The 16019-nt window shown below is 52.0% G+C and overlaps 1 protein-coding gene across 2 annotated transcripts; it reads left to right on the top strand.

Moving 5' to 3' along the window:
• Position 1: 1 nt before the first annotated feature.
• GANAB (glucosidase II alpha subunit) lies at positions 2-15292 on the top strand. Of its 2 annotated transcripts, XM_002925365.4 has the most exons (25): positions 2-152; positions 3035-3139; positions 3286-3394; positions 3637-3764; positions 5717-5896; positions 6382-6447; positions 7260-7329; positions 7498-7585; positions 7673-7769; positions 8216-8396; positions 8984-9137; positions 9341-9576; positions 9659-9785; positions 9891-9970; positions 10424-10567; positions 10663-10759; positions 11087-11188; positions 11365-11608; positions 12768-12832; positions 13028-13104; positions 13213-13287; positions 13459-13572; positions 13695-13807; positions 13952-14052; positions 14192-15292. In XM_002925365.4, exons 1-25 carry the CDS (start codon positions 115-117, stop codon positions 14299-14301), a joined length of 2901 nt encoding a protein of 966 aa, XP_002925411.2. In that variant the 5' UTR covers positions 2-114; the 3' UTR covers positions 14302-15292. The 2 variants fall into 2 exon arrangements, with proteins under 2 accessions (XP_002925411.2, XP_002925412.2); XM_002925366.4 differs by lacking the exon at positions 6382-6447.
• Positions 15293-16019: the final 727 nt, after the last annotated feature.

Raw genomic sequence — 16019 nt, 5'->3', positions numbered from 1 at the left:
GCCGCTCTCTGGTCGGGCCAATCAGAAGGCCGGAAGGGGCGGGCGCTAAGATACGTGGCTCAACGCGCGCGGAGGGAGGAGAGGCTCGGGGTCAAGGAGTAAACCCGGCACAAGATGGCGGCGGTAGCGGCAGTGGCGGCGCGTAGGAGGCGGTGAGGAGCCCGGAACCCGGGGGCACGCCCGGGACGCCCCCAAGCCCCCCAAACCCTATATCTCTCATTCCTGTGTGTCCTCCTAAGACTCTGTTACCCCTCGGCCTCGCGAGCACCCTTTGTCCCTCTGGAGGCGGCCTCAGGCTCCCCCCGTTTCCGCGCGGTAAATCCGCGCGGCGTTGGGGGCCCTTGCTTCTGGGGCTCCCAGCTCCAGCCCGGCGGTTCAAGAAGGCCGCAACCGTTCGCTCTTCTTGGCCTTGGCCGCTCTCAGCCTTCCCCTCCCTTGGCGGCTCGCGGCGGTTAACGCTGCCGCCTCCTTCCTGCAGTGTGCGGGACCATCCGGGCGGGGGACTAGACGCGGCCGGGCCTCCGGGAACGGAGTCCGCTGCCCTGCGGGCCCCTCACCCGGGAAGCACCGCGGCCTGCTGTCCCGCCTGCACTACTCTTCTTGCCCTATCCCCCCAGAGTCCCGGACCCTGCCCTGCCCTTGTCTTCACGTGGACACTAACCCTGGCTTATTCGGTGTTCACGGTCGCTGGGCACGGCTGGGGCAGGATCCCGTTAAGTTCACGGTCTGCCTGGATGATGGTGCTCAAACACAACATGCAGTCGAATGTTTTTATCTGCGCTCTCGAGTTTCTGTTACTGAAAAAAAAAAAAAAACCAAAAAACGGTTCAAAACAATCACCAGCGCCACAAAGCGTTTACATGGACGTAACGGATGTACTGGGGTGGGGAGGCATACTGTCACCAGCAGTGAAAAAAATATTGGACTGTAAACTCAACTCTCTGGAAGCCTGTGATCTGCAACAATAAACGGGTGCACCTTACCCTGCGGCTCATTCCTGACTTTGGCTTGTGACCACCTCTTGCTCTGGGGCGTTCAAAGCGTCCCTGAGTTCCTAGGGCCTTCCAACAGGTCACATCTGAAAGATCTTTTAGAAATCCTATCCTCATTGGCATTTCTCCCAAGTCCATTGCATACAGGTGCAAATAGGACTCCAGAGGGTATTTACTCACTGTACTTCTGATTACTGCTGCTTTGGGCAGGTGGACATGGGGCCAGTGGTGCAGGGTGCCTGCTGCAGTCACTCCTCACCACCTGGGTGGGCCACAAGCCTTGCTGTTGAGTTTTCTGGTAGCATTTTTTCTGCTTGTTTTGCTACTAATTATTCCTGTTTGGCCTATCAAAAGACAGTGCCTGGTGTTTTCCTCACTTTTCTGTGTGCCCTGGCTTGCTCTGCACATTCTTCTGTAACTGGAGGGCTTACTGTGTTCTGCCATCTCCTTTTTGGTGATTGCCTTACCTTTAGCTTTCAAGCAGATGCTGAAGCTAATGCTGGATACAATGTATATAGTCTTTAGTTACCTTGTTAGTTTGCAAAGTTTTAAGACTTAGAAGAAGAGAAGCCTGTGTTTGTTTTCTCTTCCTATTTGGGACACTTTCCTAAGAGTGTGCTCCTGGACAACCCACATTGGTCGCTGGAAAAGCATGTTTAAAATGCAGAGTCCCCCTGGGTTCGGGATTCTACATTTACTAAATACGGCAGCTAATTCTTAACAATGAAGTTTGAGAACCTCTGTTTAGGATTTACTCAGAATTGATGAATGTATCTTTCAGACTAACTTGAATTAGTCCCTTGTCTGTCATTTGATAGCACATTGGGGAAGTGACAGTTTGTGGTAACCTTGGGGTAGTGGTCCACAGTGAGGCACGCCATGCTGGTAGGTAGTGTGCTGTATTGTATATCATGAAGTACGTGGGCCCCGGAGTCTGGCCAGAGTTCAATCCCAGTTTCACCCCTTATTAGCGGTTCATTTTTGGATGGATTATTGAAGCTTTTATGCTTCAATTTTCCCATCTGGGAAAAACTCTAACCCTTCATTCACCAAGAAAAGTATAAAAGAAATGAAAAAGAGGTAGTGTGTATCAAGAAGTTGTTTTGAATGATGATTGCCCATTAGAGTTGTTTGAGGAGATTTTAAAAACTCTGATGCCAAGGCTCCACTTCGTGCCAGTCGATCAGAATCTCTGGGGGTGAGATTGGCACTTTTAAAAACTTCAGGCGGGGGTGCCTGGGTGGCTCAGCCAGTTAAGTGTCTGCCTTCTGCTCAGGTCATGATCCCAGGGTCCTGGGATTGAGCCCCACATCTGGCTCCCGGGTCAGCAGGGAGTCAGCTTCTCCCTCTCCTTCTGCCTCTTCCCCTGGTCATGCTCTCTTTCTCTCTCTCTGTATGTCTCTGTCTCAAATGAATAAATAAAATCTCAAAAAAACAAAAACATAACTTTAGGCGGAGTTTAAAACTGGGGATATAGGCAGTTAGCCTGGCCCCTGGGGGTATGTTAGGATTCAATACACGTGGCTGCTGTTAGTCTTTTCAGGCTTAGTTCATGGTAGTGGCGACTTTGAAGATCTAGGAGTGGAGATCAGAGGATCAGGATGCCTAGGGTGCTAGGGATGTTGGGACTCTAGGTATTGTGGCAGCAGTCCAGCTGAGGGCACATCTTTAACTTTTCCACTGTAGCTCATGTGGAAAGGCATGGCTTGCTTTGTTTCTCTGTTCCTCACATGGTGCCACCATTTCCCCTGGGACGGCTCCTTTCCTCTGAGAAGCTGATGTAACCAGAGTCAATACCAGGGCCTCTGAAGGCCAAAGATCCTTTGTCTACTTCCTCTGCCTTTTGAAGGGAAGGTGTGAGTGAACCAACTCCTCAGGCCTGACACTTCACCCCATGTCCACTCTGCCTTCTCTTCTACTTAACCAGACTCTGTCTTTCTCCCCTTTTAGGTTTGTGGTGGGAAGGGGCCTTTCCCTGTGAAGGTGGGGCCTTTTCTGACCTCTGCGCTGATTGTTTCCTCTTTGTTTTTTTTCCTCCTCAGGTCCGGGACAGGTTTGGTACTTGCTTGTTTAGGGGTCTGCCTGGGAGTTACCCTTGCTGTGGATAGAAGCAACTTTAAGACCTGTGAAGAGAGTTCCTTCTGCAAGTATGATATTTCTTGGAGAGTGGGATGGAAAATAGGGTACTGTGGGAGGTGCTGTGGCAGGTGGAGGGTAGCCTGGGGACATTGCAGGTGGTAGAGGGACCTAGGAACATTGGGGAACCTTCCCTCCTTCCCATTTCACTTGGCAGGAGGCAGCGAAGCATACGGCCAGGCCTCTCTCCATACCGAGCCTTGCTGGACTCTCTACAGCTTGGTCCTGATGCCCTCACAGTCCATCTGATCAACGAGGTCACCAAGGTCAGGGGAGAAAAGATGGGAGTCTGCTGGGGGTGGGGAAATGGCCAAGGGGTAATTCAGTAAAGGTGAATCTGTAGCCAACATCCTGTCCCAGCCATCTTGGGATTTTATGAAGAATTCAGATCTCGGGTCCCTTAGGTAAGCGGGTAGAAGGAGGAGACCCCTCAGGAGGGAGTGGGTTCAAAGGGCATTCCATGGTGTAGCCCTCTCCCTTCTCCAGCTCCAAACCTCTGCCCCCGCAGGTAGTGCTGGTGCTGGAGCTCCAGGGGCTTCAAAAGAACATGACCCGGATCAGGATTGATGAACTGGAGCCCCGGCGGCCCCGATACCGGGTGCCAGATGTATTGGTGGCTGATCCCCCCACATCTCGGTAAATTTTTCCTGAGAAACCTGTCCATTTCCGTGGTCCTTTTTTTCTTCCCGATGAACCTTTATTTGGCTGATTTTTTTCCCCCACTTTGGGATAACAGCTGACTAGCATCTCGTCACTCTCTTAACCTTGCTCCATTTCTCCCTCTGTTTCATGCATTTTCTCTTCTGCCCTTTTCCTTCTTTCATTCTGCAAACAGATAGTGCTTCAGTTCTGTCCAGACCTGTGCTAGAGGCTGGTGAAGCAAGAGTAAATAAACAAGGCCCCTGGTCTTGCCCTCCAGCATTAGTGCCTGTGTGGTTGGTTCCTCCCGTCCTTTCCCTTCCCCCTCCTTTTCTTTTTTCCCTCAGATATTCGTGATATGATTACTCGAATTCTTGAGTCAGGACACAGTGTCATTATGAGTATTCCATGCATGGCTTGCTCTCTCTTTTTAAAGTTTTTTTTTTTTTTTTTTTTTTAAGTAATCTCTACACCTGACGTGGGTCTCAAACCCCCAACCCCGAGGTCAAGAGTCACATGCTCTGCCGACTGAGCCAGCCCAGCGCCCCATGCATGGCTCTCTATTAAGTACTTAATTTAGAAAATGATATGATAGGGGCGCCTGGGTGGCACAGCGGTTAAGCGTCTGCCTTCGGCTCAGGGCGTGATCCCGGCGTTCTGGGATCGAGCCCCACATCAGGCTCCTCTGCTGTGAGCCTGCTTCTTCCTCTCCCACTCCCCCTGCTTGTGTTCCCTCTCTCGCTGGCTGTCTCTAGCTCTGTCAAGTAAATAAATAAAATCTTTAAAAAAAAAAAAAAAAAGAAAATGATATGATAAACACTCTTTCCTGGATACCCTTTACCCAACCACACACTTCTTACCATCCTGGGGTCCTGACTGCCCTGAGAGGTGGTTGTTATTCTGAAGTTTATCATTCTCTTGTCTTGTTCTTACAGTTGTGTCATGTGTACGCATATAAGAACATATATACACATGCGTATTTGTGTTTGTGTGCCTGAGCCATAAACTGTGTAGGTGTGTTTGGTTTTGAGTGTTATAGGGCAAGTATCCTAGTGAATGTGGGCTTCTGGAATTTCCGTTTTTGACATAACTTTATATAACTCTGTTACATGTAGCTCTAGGAATTCATTTTTACTGATACATATATTCAAATGGTGCCCCATGGTGTTAGTGTTTTCTAAGTTGTGTTTATTTTTTATTTTTATTTCTTATAATTTTAAAAAAGATTTTATTTATTTATTTGACAGAGAGAGAGAGAGAATAAGCAGGGGGAGCTGGAGGCAGAGGGTGAGGGAGAAGCAGGCTCCCCGCTGAGCAGGGAGCCTGTTGCGGGGCTTGATCCCAGGATCCTGGGATCATGACCTAAGCCGAAGGCAGCCGCTTAACTGACTGAGCCACCCAGGCACCCCTTTAAATTGTGTTTTAATAATTCTTTATCTCAAGTTCAGAAAAATATTTATATTTTTTTCTTAAAATCTTACCTTAAGGACACCTGGCTGGCTCAGTCAGTAGAACATATGACTCTTGATCTCCGGGTTATGGGTTTGAGCTCCATGTTGGATATACAGATTACTTAAAAGAAAAAAAAGAATTAAAAAATCTTACTTTAAAATGTTAAGTCATAACCCGTCTGGAGTTGATACTAGTATCTGGCATGAGGTAGGAATTTGGTACCATTTCTTTCCTACTCAGGAAATCTGTTTTTCTGACTTCGCTATTGAATAGTCCTCCTTTCCTCACCAAACTGCCTCTGTTACATTTTGAAGTTCTGAGTATGCTTGGGTCCACTGCCAGGCTCTTCTTTGGTTCCTTTGGTGAATCTGTCCACCCTGGCACTGTCCCCACACCGCCTATAGCTCTTAACAGACCCCCCCCCCCCGGGTTCTGAAGTGTCATCACTACTCTTGGCCCTTTGCACTTTTTTGTATCCCTTTCTATCTCTTTCCCAGGCTTTCTGTCTCTGGCCGTGATGACAACAGCGTGGAGCTCACTGTGGCTGAGGGACCCTATAAGATCATCTTGACAGCGCGGCCATTCCGCCTGGACCTGTTAGAGGACCGCAGTCTTCTGCTCAGTGTCAATGCGCGAGGACTCTTGGATTTTGAGCACCAGAGGGCCCCCAGGGTCCCGTGAGTACAGGGCTTGGGACCAGAGAAGACCTAGTGTGCAAGAGCCCAGGGGTGGGGTGGATTTGGGACTGGGTCCCTGGGAGGAGACAGGGTGGCAGGACCACCAGGTAGGGGCTGGGGCTGGGAGAAGCTGTTCTCAGGGAGGGTAGGAAGCAGACCCGGGTCTTGGTTTTCTCCATTTCCTGTACAGACCAGGAGGCAAGTCACTTTTGTCCCTGAGCTGTACCCTGGGCACCTCCTCTGGGAGGCCTGCCTGGGTCTGCCTTTCCCTCTTCCCCTTCTCACACCATCACATTTCCCAGGTTTATTTTCTTCCTTTGTTTTTTTGTTTTGTTTTTGGTTTTTTTTTTTGTTTGTTTGTTTCTTTTCCGCCCCACCCCCCCATCTCTGGAAGTTTGTCGACTGAAACTCACTTTTATGTTTCTGTTTTTGTGTTGGTTTTGTGCCTCCTTTTCCCCTTCCCTACCCATCTCCTCCTGCCCCAGTTTCTCGGATAAAGTTAGTCTCACGCTCGGTAGCATTTGGGATAAGATCAAGAACCTTTTCTCTAGGTAAATCCATGGCCACTGGTACTGTATCTGTTCCTCTGCCCTTACCTGCCCTTCACTCTGGCCCCCAGGGGAAGGTGCCCCAGACCTTCCTATGCCCTGCCCTTCACTCACCCTTCTTTCCCCAGATATGTGGTATCTGGTCCCTGTTCCCTGTTCCCCTGGCTGGGAGCCCCCTGGGAGAAGGAAGATGAAATGCTGGAAGTCCTTAAGGAATGTCGGGAGCTTCTTGCTTTAACAAGGGGTGGAGAGATGCTGCCTAATGCTGGGGTTTCTGACTCTCAGCGGGGGTGCACTGAGGCTGTAGGTGGAACTGCTTGCCAGCTGCCCTTGAAAGCATTCTTTGGCAGAACCTTTTGTTTGAGTCCCTGCATATAGCTGTAAAGGCTTGACCATGATATGACCCACTTGCCTTTGTAAAACCCTGGTGTCAGGCCAAGAGGCTGAGGCCCAGTGAGAGTAGTTGGGGCCAGATTCTCTCAGAGACTGCAGAGCCAGCACTGACTATCCCAGTCCAGGCACTTGAACCATCCTGCCTGTCTCCTCTGGAATGCAGGCAGAGGCTGGTGATTTAGTCCTCTGTGTGGAAGGCACCTCCTGGTGGCATTTAATCATTTCCCTTTCTCATTTCTCTCCCCGTCCTTTGCATATTGATCTGCTCACTGGGGTCCCTTGCCAAGCTTTAACATTCAGTCCCTTCCTCCAATGCCTTCGTTCCTTTGGACCCTTGGCTCTCTATTCCCTTACCCCTCCTTCCACTAGCCCCTCGTCCCTGCCCCCTCTGGATTGGAGCAGACAGCTCTCCTACCTTCCAGGCAAGGATCAAAAGACCCAGCTGAGGGCGGTGGGGCCCAGCCCGAGGAAGCACCTGGGGATGGTGACAAGGCAAGTTGGTGGGCTGGATGGGTGGCCACAGGGTTGGCTGGGAGGCTGGAGGGGAAAGGCCCACAGGAAACTTGAGCTCAGTCTCCCCATCGGGGATGGGATTTAGAAGAGGGTGGGGGAAGAGAGAGCTAGTGTGTGATTGGAGGTGGTCTGCTTTCCTCCTCACAGCCAGAGGAGACCCAGGGGAAGGCAGAGAAAGATGAGCCAGGAGCCTGGGAGGAGACATTCAAAACTCACTCTGACAGCAAGCCATATGGTGAGGGACTGGGAGAGCCTTGGGCAGGGACGCAGGGACTCCTTGTCAAACAGAAGCTCTGGAGCCCATCTTTTGCTTTCCTTCCAGGCCCCACGTCTGTGGGTTTGGACTTCTCTCTGCCAGGCATGGAGCATGTGTATGGGATCCCTGAGCATGCAGACAACCTGAGGCTAAAGGTCACTGAGTGAGTCCCATGGTGACATCAAGAAATGGGGGGAAAGAGGGGTTGGACGTTAGGGCTGTGGGGTGGTGTCCATGTAGTTTGGATACTCCAGACAAGTGTGGATCATTTCCTGTGGCCAGATCACCTTTGGTGATCAGAAAATTCTCCTTTGAGGGGCGACTGGTTGGCTCAGTCGGTTAAGCACCTGTCTTCGGCTCAGGTCATGATCCCAGGGTCCCTGCATCAGGCTCCCTGCTCAGCGGGGAGTCTGCTGCTCCCTCTCCCTCTTCCTTTGCCCCTGTCCCCTGCTTGTGCATGCTCTTTCTCTCATAAATAAATCTTAAAAAAAAAATTTTTTTTTTCCTTTGAGAAAGGGCAGGGGGACCAGTTCTTATCACTCACCTGCATCTGGCGGGTGGAGGTTGTGGGTGCCACAGCCTAGGGCCAGTCTGTCTGTCTGCCTGCAGGGGTGGGGAGCCGTATCGCCTCTACAATTTGGATGTATTCCAGTACGAGCTGTACAACCCCATGGCCCTGTATGGGTCTGTGCCTGTGCTCCTGGCACACAGCCCTCATCGGGATCTGGGCATCTTCTGGCTCAATGCTGCAGAGACTTGGGTTGACATCTCTTCCAACACTGCAGGGAAGGTGAGCATGTAGGCAGGGAGCAGTAAGAGAGTGCATCTTCAGGCCTGAGACAAATGGGTGTGCTAGGGGCATTTATTTTGAAGAGTCTGGTGAGAGGCTCACAGGGGTGGGAGAAGGGGCCCTGAGCCTTGGGAGTGGAGCAGCATTTGAGTTCCCTGGTCATTCCCAGAAAACACACACTCATGGAGAAAAGTATTGCTCCTTCTGCATTTGTCAGTACCTTTGTTAGTGACCAGGTGTCACGTACTAGATAGTTTTGTAGGTGCTGGGGATATATCGCTGATTAAGGTAAGAAAGGTTCTCACTCTCAGGGTGGAAAACATGTTAAACAGGTAAGAAGGCGGGTTGAGTTCTGCGGTGGTAAGTGTAGAAAGAAATGCAGCGGTCACGTGGTGGGGATGGAGATAGTGCTGTTGTAGATGGCGGGGTCCAGAAAAGTCTCACTGAGGAAGTGATGTCTAATCTCAGCCCAGACTGACTCGTGAGGACCCAGCTGTGTGAGGACTCAAGGGAACATGGCTGCTTTGTGTGTGGGTCAGGGAAGAAGAGGGTGGGGGTCAGACCCATGTCTCTGGTCCCGTCTGTAGACCCTGTTTGGGAAGATGCTAGACTACCTGCAAGGCTCCGGGGAGACCCCGCAGACAGATGTGCGCTGGATGTCGGAGAGCGGCATCATTGATGTCTTCCTGCTGCTCGGGCCCGCCGTCTCCGATGTGTTCCGGCAGTATGCCAGTCTCACAGGTACGTGCGTCCCCTCTCTGCCAGCCAGCGGCCTCCTCCGCGGGCCCTGTCTTCTTGAGAGGGGCGACTCAGCCTGCTCACTAGCCCAGTACCCTTCACACTCTCCCTCTCTCTCTCACTTGTCGACAAGCCTCCCTCAATTTCTGAGTGTACCCGGTGGCCCCAAGTTGGGCCTGACCCCACTGTGACCCCCGTGCCTGCAGGGACCCAGGCATTGCCCCCGCTCTTCTCCCTCGGCTACCACCAGAGCCGCTGGAACTACCGGGACGAGGCTGATGTGCTGGAAGTCGATCAGGGCTTCGATGATCACAACCTGCCCTGCGATGTCATTTGGCTGGACATCGAGCATGCTGATGGCAAGCGGTACTTCACCTGGGACCCCAGCCGTTTCCCCCAGCCCCTTACCATGCTGGAACACTTGGCCTCCAAGAGGCGGAAGGTAAGAGGGCTGTGGCCGTGCTCAGTCTTCTCAGGCACAGCAGCCCTGGAGAGCTCTGAGCACCCCTGTTGCTTGCCTGCAGCTGGTGGCCATTGTGGACCCCCACATCAAGGTGGACTCCAGCTATCGCGTACATGAAGAATTGCAGAGCCGGGGTCTGTACGTTAAAACCCGGGATGGCTCTGACTACGAGGGCTGGTGCTGGCCAGGTAGGTGGGCCCAGAATTGAGGGAGAGGCTATTGCGAGACCAGGGAGGTTGGATGCTAGCCATTTTGCCCCTTGGAGGTTGACAGCCACCCTTAATTTGTCCTAGGCGCTGCTGGTTACCCTGACTTTACCAATCCTACGATGAGGGCCTGGTGGGCTAACATGTTCAGCTTTGACAACTACGAGGTACAGCAGCCCATCCCCTACCTACATCTGTCTTTCCCACCCTGCCTCCTTAAGTCCCTTATTCTCTGCTGGCCAGCCCTGCTGTGGTTGGTTGCCTGTGTTTTCTTTTTTTTTTTTTTTTTAAAGATGTATTTATTTGAGAGAGAGAGAAAGTACGGCTGGGGGGAGGGGGCTCAGATAGAAGGAGAGAAGCAGACTCCCTGCTGAGGGCAGAGCCTGAAACCGGGCTTGATCCCATCATCCTGAGGTCATGACCTGAACGGATATCAAGAGTCAGTGCTTAACTGACTGAGCCACCCAGGCACCCCTGGCTGTCTGGATTGATTAGGAGGTCTTCATGGTCCTCAGAGGACCCTGAGAAATGCTTTTTGGATTCCTAGGAGTTCTCTGCTCTCACAATTTGTCTTCTTCCTCCCCTCTGTCCTTCTGTCCCCACTTTCTGCCTCATGTTAGGGCTCAGCTCCCAACCTCTATGTCTGGAATGACATGAATGAACCATCTGTATTCAATGGTCCTGAGGTTACCATGCTCAAGGATGCCCAACATTATGGGGGCTGGGAGCACCGAGACGTGCATAACATCTATGGCTTCTACGTGGTAAGAGGCTGAGTGAGGAGAGCTGAGGACTGGGGAACTTGCACATGACAGCAGGCTTTTGCTCCTCACTACCCTCCTCTCCTGTCTCCTTCCAGCACATGGCAACGGCAGACGGGCTGGTGCTGCGTTCTGGGGGCCTAGAGCGTCCCTTTGTCCTGAGCAGGGCTTTCTTCGCTGGCTCCCAACGCTTTGGTAAGATTTGGAGACTAGAGCTGTGACAGAGTGTGTGAAGGCCAGATTGGAAGAGTGGTGCACCAAGGCCTGCTCCTCTGAGAAATCTGTCCACACGGCTGTCCTCTTGAGAGCAACAGGCTGCAGTCCCGCCCCCCGCACCTGTGCACTTTTAAGGGGATCTGGGGAGGGGGAGTTCCAGTCCCCTTTCAAGTGCTGTCGTGAATTCTGCCATCTTGGGCAGGACCCTGGGGGCCTAGAACAGATGCGGCAGGTCAGAGGAGTTGGCCGTATGAGAAGTGGAGCCCCTTCACTGTTGGCAAGCTCCATCTCTCTCGTCTTCCTTAGGGGCTGTGTGGACGGGGGACAACACTGCTGAATGGGACCATTTGAAGATCTCTATCCCTATGTGTCTCAGCTTGGGGCTGGTGGGACTTTCCTTCTGTGGAGGTGAGAGGGGCAGGAATTGGGCATCTTGGTTTGGTGGGAGAGGAGCCAGGTAGAGGGCATAGGACCCAGGCACAAACAGAGAGCTGAGAGTCTAGGGTGGGGCCTGGGGGAACTCATAGGTAGCAGCCCTCTTTTCACCCTGTTTTCCAACCTCTTTCCTCCCTCCCCTCCCCCAGCGGATGTGGGCGGTTTCTTCAAAAATCCAGAGCCAGAGCTGCTTGTGCGCTGGTACCAGATGGGTGCCTACCAGCCATTCTTCCGGGCACATGCACACTTGGACACTGGCCGGCGAGAGCCCTGGCTCTTACCAGCTCAGTACCATGACATCATCCGAGATGCCTTGGGCCAGCGATACTCCTTGCTGCCCTTCTGGTACACCCTCTTCTATCAGGCCCACCGTGAAGGCATTCCTGTCATGAGGTGAGGCATTCGGCTGGGTCTGTGTAGAGTGGGCTGAGGTGGCTGAGGGACAGTGGGGACTGGGCTCCATCTCTGAGCGTCTTCCGCCACTCAGAAGGCCTTGTAAAGGAGGGAAATTCTGATTTCAAGGTCAAGAGTAAGAAGAGACATGAGGATGAGTAGCAATAGACATTGCTGCCAGGCATTGTTCATCAGTATCCCCAGGGCCAGAAACAGGGCAGACAAGTATCCTTCCATCCTGGAGAGTAAGACAGACACGTACACAAATATGCAAATAAGAAAGTTGCCAACAGTGATAAGCTCTTTGAATAGGGTAATGGAATTTGGTTCTACAAATGGCCTTTTAGTTTTTATTTTTTAAAGATTTTATTTATTTATTTGACAGAGACAGCGAGAGAGGGAACACAAGCAAGGGGAGTGTGAGAGGGAGAAGCAGGCTTGCCACCCAGCAGGGAGCCCGATGTGGTGCTCGTTCCCATGACTCTGGGATCATGACCTGAGCCGAAGGCAGACGCTTAATGGCTGAGCTACCCAGGTGCTTACAAATGGCCTTTTTAAGAAGGACATGGGAGCGGCACCTGGGTGGCTCATCTGGTAAAGCGTCCAACTCTTGATCTCATGAGTTCAAGCCCCACGTTAGGCTCCACGCTGGGTGTAGGGCCTACCTAAAAGGAGAAGGGCATGTGAGATGAGGCCTGACTAATGAGGAAGATGGACTTTTGTGATCTGGAGGAAGAACGTTCCCAGCACAGGAAACTGCAAGTGCAGACATTCTAAAGTGGAAATGAGTTTGTTGTGTTCCAGGGATAGAAAGGACCGGTGTGTCTCAGGGTAAGGAACCAGAGGGAGAGGTAGGACATGACGTAGGAGAGGAAGATTTGATCTGTTCCAGGATGATGAAATGGCCACTGGAAAGTTGCCATATGGACTAGTTTCAGGAGAGGGCGGGGGAGGAGGCAGCATGGAGGTGGGTTAGGAAGTTCAATGGCTAGACCAGGGGTAGGTTGCATAGCTGAGGCCTCCAGCGCCTTTCGGCTGTCTGGCTACAAGCTCCTGGCTTGTACTCCTGTGCTGTTCTTATCTCCGGTTCCTGGGGTAACATCTCGGACCTCTGCCAAGACAGCAGGTGTCTTCCCTTCTCATCTTGCTTCCTTCCTAGGCCCCTGTGGGTGCATTATCCTCAGGATGTGACCACCTTCAGTATAGATGATCAGTTCCTGCTTGGTGAGAAATGGAGGGGACTGTTGATGGTGGGTTGGGATAGGGCTGAGAAGAAGTAAGCACCCATGGGAGAGATGTCTGTGGATGCCCAGGGAGGGAGGAGTGAGTGAGGCCGGTGGCACAAGGCAGCAGGCGTTTTGGTGTTCCCTGCCTGGGAACTGGTCCTCTCAGTTCACAGCTGATTCTGGTGTGTTTTAGGGGATGCATTATTGGTTCACCCTGTATCAGACTCCGGGGCTCATGGTGTGCAGGTCTATCTGCCTGGCCAAGGGGAGGTGAGTTAAGGAAGAAAGGGCTTGGTGGGGAAAGGTGGTGAAGGCCAAAGAGGGTAAATAGGACGGGGGCCCTGTTCAGTGACCTACTATGTCTTCTGCCACCCACAGGTGTGGTATGACATTCAGAGCTACCAGAAGCATTATGGTCCCCAGACCCTGTACCTGCCTGTAACCCTAAGCAGTGTGAGTATGCCTGGCCCAGCTGCCAGCTCCATCTGCCTGTCAGTTTCCAGAAGGGGAGAGTGTGTACTTTGGGGTCCAGTACCTAAGTGGGCACAGATGGACAAGAGCAAAAGACACTGCCGGGTCCAAGATTGGACAGTGGGGCAACTTGATCCCCTGCTCTTGCCCTAGATCCCTGTGTTCCAGCGTGGAGGGACAATTATCCCTCGGTGGATGCGAGTGCGGCGCTCTTCTGACTGTATGAAGGATGACCCCATCACTCTCTTCGTTGCTCTCAGTCCCCAGGTGAGCGCGTGGGCAGGGAGTCCCCTCAGCCCTCTGCCTGCCTTCCCCAGAACCAGTCCCCGGAGGAGTGCCCCCCACTCCCTCTTGGGCTCAGGCTCTTGCCTATCCCACTTCCTGCTCAGGGTACGGCCCAAGGAGAGCTCTTTCTAGATGATGGGCACACATTCAACTATGAGACTCGCCATGAGTTCCTGCTGCGTCGGTTCTCATTCTCCGGCAACAGCCTTGTCTCCAGGTAATAAAGTGCTCACTCACCCTTGGTAGCCTCGGGGGATGTGCACTGTGTTCTGTTCTTGCGAATGACCTTGCTCTGGGTCTCCTCCTTCCTTCTGCTCAGACATCTTTCTCCCTGACGGCCATCTGTTTTTGTTCTCTCTAGCTCAGCAGACCCCAAAGGCCACTTTGAGACACCAATCTGGATTGAGCGGGTGGTGATAATAGGGGCTGGAAAGCCAGCATCCGTGGTACTCCAGACAAAAGGTGAAGAGTGGGACTGGCCCCCAGGGTGGGAAAAGAGGGAAAAGAGGGGCAGCTTGGGGACACCTTGTCTGTAGGAAGGTAGTTGCTGTGCCATAGCCGATTGCTATGACCATGGAACACTTTCTTTTTTCTCCACCAGGATCTCCTGAAAGCCGCCTCTCCTTCCAGCATGACCCTGAGACCTCTGTGTTGATCCTGCGCAAGCCTGGTGTCAATGTGGCATCCGACTGGAGTATTCACCTGCGATAACGCAAAGGATGTTGGGGGGTGGGAGGGGCGCAGTGGTGACGAGAGTTCCTCTTCCTTCTGCTTTGGAGTTTGACCCTCCCCAGACTTCACCTTTCTTATCTGAAGACTCAGATTCTGCCAACATCTGGGCAGGATGAGAAGCTGTCCCTGGGCTCTGAATTCCTCCTGTGACCTCCTGACCTCTGACACCAAGTCTCCCATCACCCCCCAACACTCTGTTGCTCTAACGGGAGCACATTCACCTGTGAAGACCTGGGGACCATGAGGCCCTTGCTTTCCCTTCTTTTTCCTTTCTTTTGGGGGCCCTGAATCTCCTCTGTACCCTCTTAATTCATACCTCTTGTGTGTTGATGCCATTTATTGGAATAAGATGAGGGCAGTGAGCTTTAGGGCTCCTTTTCTCCTTCCCATTCCCTCCCCACTAAACTGCTCTCCCTCCTTTTATTTCTTTCTCCCGATTCTTCTCTGTCAGCCCTCCCCTTTTTCCGCCCCACTGATACACTGGGACCACCCCTTACGTGATAAGGGATGAATGGATCAAAGGAGTGAGGTTGCTGGAGAACATCCTCTTCCCTGTCGGCCCAACCTTTCCTCTCCCTGATTGCTTCTAGAGCTGCTGCAGTTTTGACAGGGGCAGTTCTATTTCCCCGGTCCCTTGGGGGAAAGAATTTTCCAATCTTCCTTAAGAGGGAATGGGCATTCAGCTTCTTTTGCCCCCTTTTTGTGCCCTTGGGGGGCATTCAAGATGGAGAAATCAGTTGTGGTTTCATTGAATCACGGTCACCTGTATTTATTGCTAGGAGAAGGCTGAGGGTGGGGGGAAATGATCATGTGTGCCCAGGGTTGGCCCGAAGCCCTGGGTGGGGGGTGGGGAAGGACTAACTGGGGACAAGGGGGAATATTTGTGGCAATTTTTTTTACTTCCTCTTGGCCCCCAGCTGCGACAGGTTTTGATAAAAGGAGAAACAATAAAGAGATAAACCATAAATAACTGTTGGTGTCCGGATTCTGGTTCTGCCCTGAACCACAGACCCTTAGAAGCCTAAGGCCCTGACATTTTCATCTAACTTCAGGATAAGCCTCTTCAGTTCAGCAAAACAAATGAGTGTAAGTCTTCTTCAACTTGCTAGATGCCAATATTTTCATAGGGGAGCCCAGAAAGGTCATCAGATTTTAGTAGGCCTAGTAAATAGTGGGGTCCTTCTTGAGTAGAAACAGCTTTATAGTCATGTTTTCATGCAAAAGGCTGCTTCTCCTTAGCATCACTTTTTAAAACTCCCCATTGATTCCGTGACAGGAAATAGATTCTCCATTTTGGAGACTACCAGTTTTAGAGAAACAAGAGGGTTGTTTTCTTTTTTAGGGAAGATGATTGCTCAGAAAGGCTTGTGCCTATGAGTAGTTAGGGGATGTGTTCATGGAATTCTCAGCTCAAATGTTCCCAGTTTCCTGGGAGGTAGCCCACTGCCTTGGCTCCCCACTCCTTATGCCCTCCCTACACCGCGACCCCTGTTATACGTTTAAGAAACGTGGGTCATGGGGGCGCCTGGGTGGCACAGCGGTTGGGCGTCTGCCTTCGGCTGGGGGCGTGATCCCGGCGTTCTGGGGTCGAGCCCCACGTCGGGCTCCTCCGCCATGAGCCTGCTTCTTCCTCTCCCACTCCCCCTGCTTGTGTTCCCTCTCTCGCTGGCTGTCTCTGTCTCTGTCAAATAAATAAA

The sequence above is a fragment of the Ailuropoda melanoleuca genome, chromosome 16 (genome assembly GCF_002007445.2).
Source record: "Ailuropoda melanoleuca isolate Jingjing chromosome 16, ASM200744v2, whole genome shotgun sequence".
NCBI classification, from domain to species: domain Eukaryota; kingdom Metazoa; phylum Chordata; class Mammalia; order Carnivora; family Ursidae; genus Ailuropoda; species Ailuropoda melanoleuca.
The sequence above is the reverse complement of the archived record's forward strand: the minus strand, read 5'-3'. Positions and strand labels throughout refer to the sequence as shown.